Below are 5,626 nucleotides of genomic sequence, written 5' to 3'. Positions count from 1 at the left end.
GTGAAGCGGTGGTGCACTTTTAAAGGTGCTTTTGGCCGACTAAGGAGGTGCTTAGGCTCTCCTTTGGTTCAGGAACTTGCTCATGCTTTCTCTCAATGATCTTCCATAGTTTTACATCAAATCTTTCAAAGAAAAGTAGGTTTTAAGTGAGTTAAAGGGAGTTTTGAGAAGTTGTGGAGTTTAGGAGCTTGTGAAGCTTGAATCTCCATCTCTTCAAGTTAGGAGTCACGCCAGCCTTTGTTCTTCAATAGGTAAGTGTGAATCCTTGGTTTTAATTATGTTTTAAATGAGTTTGATGAGGGGAAAGGGGAGTTGTGCATGTGTATGCATGAGTTGTGCATATTAGGGTGTATGGATCCTATGCTTTGTTTGTGGTTGTTGTGTGTTATTTGTTGGAGTTTTAATGTGTTTAAGACTCCTATATGCATGATTAAGTGTTTAGAGTATGTTTGGAGAGGTTGGATGCATGTTTGGAGGGTTGAAGTTCGGATGGCAGGCGTTCTTGTGCACGAAACTGAGTTCTGGATGAACCCAGGTTCGGCCCCCGAAAGTCCAAGTTAGGCCGCCGAACATGCCTGACTTTCGTCTCTGGAGGAAACATTCGGCCGCCGAAGGTGCTGCCGAAGGTGCCCTGTCCAGCTTTCCTTTGCTTGTTTTGCATGCATGTTTTGAGGTGTTTTAAGGGGTCTTAAGGGGAGATGTTTAGAGGTATGTTAGAGTATGTTGGTCCCTCACTTGAGTCCATCTGTGTAGGCACAGAACAGAGGAACCAGAGAGAGCAGCAGTGAGTGTTGCTTCAGAGTTTGCAGAGTTAGCCCAGGGTTAGCCAAGCATTGGCTAGAGGTGAGTAGAACTAAACTTAATCTTTTATTAAAGAAACATAATGCTTTAGCATAGTTCATGCATCATGAATGCTATGATATGTATTAGGGTGATTGCATTAGAATCACGAATGTGAAGCATTGCATATTATGTGATCAGAGATTAGGTGGACCCAGGCGACTCCAATAGCCTAAGCTTCGGCTCCTGTCATTGTGTCAGGTCAGTTGGGCAATTACTTGTTGGAATGCCCTGTGTAGCTCCTTTGGGGGGCCAGTGTTGACAGAGGGTATTTTTGGGGTCATGTCTACCTTAGTGGGGATTGGACCAAGGCGACTTCAATAGCCCGTCGAGGGAGTTTTGGGGTCATGTCTAATCCAAGATATATTGAGATGCTTGTGTTGTGATGCATTTTCATATATAGTGCGTATGAATGAACTGTTTTCAATGTTTCTACTCACTGGGCTTTAGAAGCTCATCCCTTTCCCTTAATCCCAGTTTTGCAGGTACAGGGTTAGCTGGGAAGTCAGAAGCATCAGAGTGTTGGCTTCAGTATGTTTGTGTATAGCATAGTGTGGACATGATGTATGTAAAAGGATATATGTAAAGTGATGTAATAGTTAGTCAGTTAAGGTATAAATGTATTAGAATGTGCTTTTGCCTATTGTCTATAGTATGTTTTATCCCTTGTCTATGCATGTATCCTGTTTTCAGTTTAATGATGAGCAATGAGTCAAACCAGGCTTAATAACATGTTGTGTTTCGAAAACCCAGTGAATTATAACTGTGAGGGAAGACAGGGATTACTTCCTTTGACCCAAGACCAGTGCAATAGGAAAGACCAGGTTTGATTCCTGTGATCCACAGAGTAGACCACTAGAGAAGACCAGGTTTGATTCCTGTGACTCTATGGTAACCAAGTTAACTTATGATATGCTGACCCTTACAGAGTGGGTTCTATGCTGCAGAGCGCATAGGGTATGGAGGTTACTTGGTAAAGCATCACTGGTGTATTATAGATAGCCAGAGGGCTAGTTCAGATTAGTATATCTGAGCATTTGGTTCATATGGTTGGACCTATAGGACAGTGTTTTAAAGGTTAAGTCTGGTAGTTTTAAAGACAAGTTTTAAAAAGTAATAGTCCAGTCGGATCATGTATGGGATTTTAACAGGTACACAGAGTTCATAGCAGGCTTACTACGGGTCCCGGCGGCCTTAAGCCGATCTGGATCCTAGTGCCGAGCAGTTTGGGCCGTTACAAAGAGGGTACCGGTTTCCGGGCTGTTACAGTTGGTATCAGAGCAGAGGTTCCTCATTAGTACGATGTTTTACATCGGAAAGAGGTTGGTCTAGAGGTCATAGTAAGGCAAAACACAATAAGTAAAATCATGTCCACTAAGATAGGAAGTTGTTTTGCATGCTGATGTGGAATACTCATGCTTATTAATGTTATGCTATGTAATGCATGTATATATTGTAAATTCATGTGTTTTCATATGAACATGTGTGCTAATGTTTGTTTCTTGATGTGTTGTTATTCAGGAGAACTAGGATGAGTGGAGCTAGTTATTCTGTGGAATCAGACCCATCTGAAGGATCTTTTGAGGAAAACAGGGAAAGAATGGATGTAAGGAGAGAGATAGAATTAGATGTGCAAAGAAAGGATATAGGAGTGCAAGTGAATATGGACGAAGAGTCTGTAGATGATACCCAGAATAAGGATGCCAGGATCTCTAGTTCAGGAGAAGTTGACCCCTCTATTTTGAGTACAGCTGCTAAAAGGGGGAAAAAGAAAGTCAGAGGCCTTAAAGGGTCAAAGAAGAGGGAGTTTTGGAATAAGTTAAAGTCAGGGTTGGGTTCGAGTTCTAATAGGGATAGCTTTAGATGTGAGAGGTGTGGAAGGCTGCATAAGGGAGTTTGTCTTGCAGGGACAACAGCATGTTTTAGGTGTGGTCAGGAGGGACATGTAGTTCGTGAGTGTCGTACTGCACCTTGGATAGCTCAGTCTCAGCGGACATTTTTAAGTAGAGTTGTTCAACAGGAGGCAGCCACATCAGACCCAGTAGTGCCAGGTATGTTCATTTTGTTATGAATGTTCTGATGTGTTTTGAGGATTCTGATAGGATGTCTTTTGTTGTAATCGAAGTAAAAGATAAATAGATAGAATTTCAAAGAAGAGTTAAAGAGAGAGTTATTATGAGATGTTAGGATCTCAGGTTTTCATAAACCTAGGCATAGTGAGAATTGATTTCTCAAGAAGAATAAGAGTAAATAAGGCAGAAAATAGAACAAGAAGTAAAAAGAGTAACAGTAAGTATGAATAAGTAGAAGGATAAGATGGGTCAGAGTAAGAGGAAAAGAAAAGGAAGGTAAGTTCATAAAGAGACTAGAGTTAGTCTGGGATTAGATGGTGGTGAGGCTGAGGAAGAAGGGAGAGCCTTTTCTTCAGTAAATTCCCGAGGGAAGTTCCATTAGCTTTAGCTTGGATCTGCACCCTGACTCAGTAGGAGGCAAACACATCATACATGGTGACGTCAGATGCGTTCACTTGGAAGTGTTCAGATGTGTATGCTGTTTGTTTTGGACCCAGTGTTTCACTTTCCTTGTTGTTTATGAGCCATTGATAGAATGGATTTGATGACTTCTGGGCTTAGAGTGTTTTTCTCAGGGTCAGTAGACCTGAATATGATCCATCTGATGCAGAGTTAGTCAGTTTAGTTCAGAGTTTATACAGAGTAGGCGATGCGATCCAGCTGACCTTATGGTTCTAGGGGTGACTGATGATGTCAACCTAGGGCGGATTGGCTAGCTACTCATAGTACTACCTGTGTCCGCAGAGACAAGGTAGGAGAGTTTAGAGCTCAGGATGGATCAATAGTTAGTCCTTAAAAAGGACAGAGTATAGAGGAATAGAGTACAGTATAGATGCCTAGAAGTTGATATCAGTCCCGCAGGCTCATCGTTAGACAGGAAAAGTTGTCAGAGGGTTCTAACTCTTGTGAGCAAGTTTGTCAGGACAGGGAATCAGCCTCAGTACCCTTTACTAGAGAGAGAGTTCTAGATGTTTCCCAGATGATCTGTCAGGTTTACCATCTGTTAGAGAATTAGAGGTTGGAATGAGAATGATATCTGGCCGCAGAATCATTTCTTTCCTTCTACCCTACAGGATGGCACCTGCAGAGAAAGAGAGAGTTCAGAAGAGTCAGAAAAGTATAAGAGAGCTTAGTGGATAAAGGGTGTATCTGACTTAGTACCTCACCCTGGAAGATTCCAGTGTTGTTGTGGAAAACGAAGGATAGACTCTTGAGATTTTGTTATAACTGTTTACAGTTAACAGGGTCACTACTAAGCAATTACAGGTGTTCCTAGATAGGATTGATTGATCTACTAACTGTTCTAATCAAAGAAGATTGGATTGCAGATTGGTATGATCAGAGTACAGATTGGAGCAATACCTGTTGAGAGTTAGAGATTAAGTCAGTTTAGTAAAGAAGAAGAAAGGCGGGCAAGGATCAGTATTACAAGGTTGGTAATACAGATTGGTAGAAAAGATTGATGATCTATTGGAACTGTTAGTGGAAACTGGTTGTGATTCCAGTGTGATTACGGATTGGTATCATTACAGATTTGTATCTGTTAAGAATTAAAAGTGAGAGTTTTCACAAAGAGATTAGTTTAGTTAAGAGAAAGAAAAGAAGAATAAGGATCAGAGTAGCGCAGCGAAAGCTGTGGAGTTCAGAAAAAGGTTATGAGTATAAACTCAGATCAGGAGAATAGAGGTATAGATTCTCTCTTTAGAGAGAAGTGATAGGCTTTACTTGCTTATCTGTTTGTTTTTTAACATTCGAGGACGAATGTTTTGTAAGGGGGGAAGATTGTAATACCCGGCTAGTTCAGACATCGGAGTTCCTACCGTCCGGTGGAATTTTGAATGTCAGAGTTTCCCTGAAGGGTTAGAGTGAAGGTTTTCTAAATGTTTTGATATGTTTTTAAGTTTTTGATTTGAAAAGGAAATGAGTTTTTAAGAGAAAAGGCTAAGGAAGATTTTCCCACTTTCGCCCCCTAAAGTTAAAGTTCGGCTGCCGAAAGTACCCCACGTTCGTCCCCCTAAACTTAAGGTTCGGCCCCCTAAAGTGGGGTGTTGCATGGAGCTTTGGCCACCCAACGTGAAGCGGTGGTTGCACTTTTAAAGGTGCTTTTGGCCGACTAAGGAGGTGCTTAGGCTCTCCTTTGGTTCAGGAACTTGCTCATGCTTTCTCTCAATGATCTTCCATAGTTTTACATCAAATCTTTCAAAGAAAAAGTAGGTTTTAAGTGAGTTAAAGGGAGTTTTGAAGAAGTTGTGGAGTTTAGGAGCTTGTGAAGCTTGAATCTCCATCTCTTCAAGTTAGGAGTCACGCCAGCCTTTGTTCTTCATAGGTAAGTGTGAATCCTTGGTTTTAATTATGTTTTAAATGAGTTTGATGAGGGGAAAGGGGAGTTGTGCATGTGTATGCATGAGTTGTGCATATTAGGGTGTATGGATCCTGATGCTTTGTTTGTGGTTGTTGTTGTTATTTGTTGGAGTTTTAATGTGTTTTAAGACTCCTATATGCATGATTAAGTGTTTAGAGTTATGTTTGGAGAGGTGGATGCATGTTTTGAGGGTTGAAGTTCGGATGGCAGGCGTTCTTGTGCACGAAACTGAGTTCTGATGAAACCCAGGTTCGGCCCCCGAAAGTCCAAGTTAGGCCGCCGAACATGTGCCTGACTTTTCGTCTCTGGAGGAAACATTCGGCCGCCGAAGGTGCTGCCGAAGGTGCCCTGT

The 5,626-nt window shown here is 41.6% G+C and overlaps 1 protein-coding gene across 1 annotated transcript; it reads left to right on the top strand.

The window, feature by feature from the left end:
• The first annotated feature begins 802 nt into the window (after window positions 1-802).
• Window positions 803-3,433, top strand: LOC122723038. Its single transcript, XM_043953764.1, has 2 exons — window positions 803-843; window positions 2,362-3,433. Exon 2 carries the CDS (start codon window positions 2,372-2,374, stop codon window positions 2,909-2,911), a length of 540 nt encoding a protein of 179 aa, XP_043809699.1. The 5' UTR covers window positions 803-843; window positions 2,362-2,371; the 3' UTR covers window positions 2,912-3,433.
• The last annotated feature ends 2,193 nt before the right edge of the window (window positions 3,434-5,626 follow it).

Source organism: Manihot esculenta, unplaced genomic scaffold, assembly GCF_001659605.2.
Source record: "Manihot esculenta cultivar AM560-2 unplaced genomic scaffold, M.esculenta_v8 Scaffold65, whole genome shotgun sequence".
NCBI classification, from domain to species: Eukaryota; Viridiplantae; Streptophyta; class Magnoliopsida; order Malpighiales; family Euphorbiaceae; genus Manihot; species Manihot esculenta.
This window is presented reverse-complemented; position numbering and strand designations above follow the sequence as displayed.

What these genes read in the sequence shown, in the direction of transcription:
- LOC122723038 (XM_043953764.1), top strand. Translation starts at nt 2,372, where the DNA reads ATGAGTGGAGCTAGTTATTCTGTGGAATCAGACCCATCTGAAGGATCT.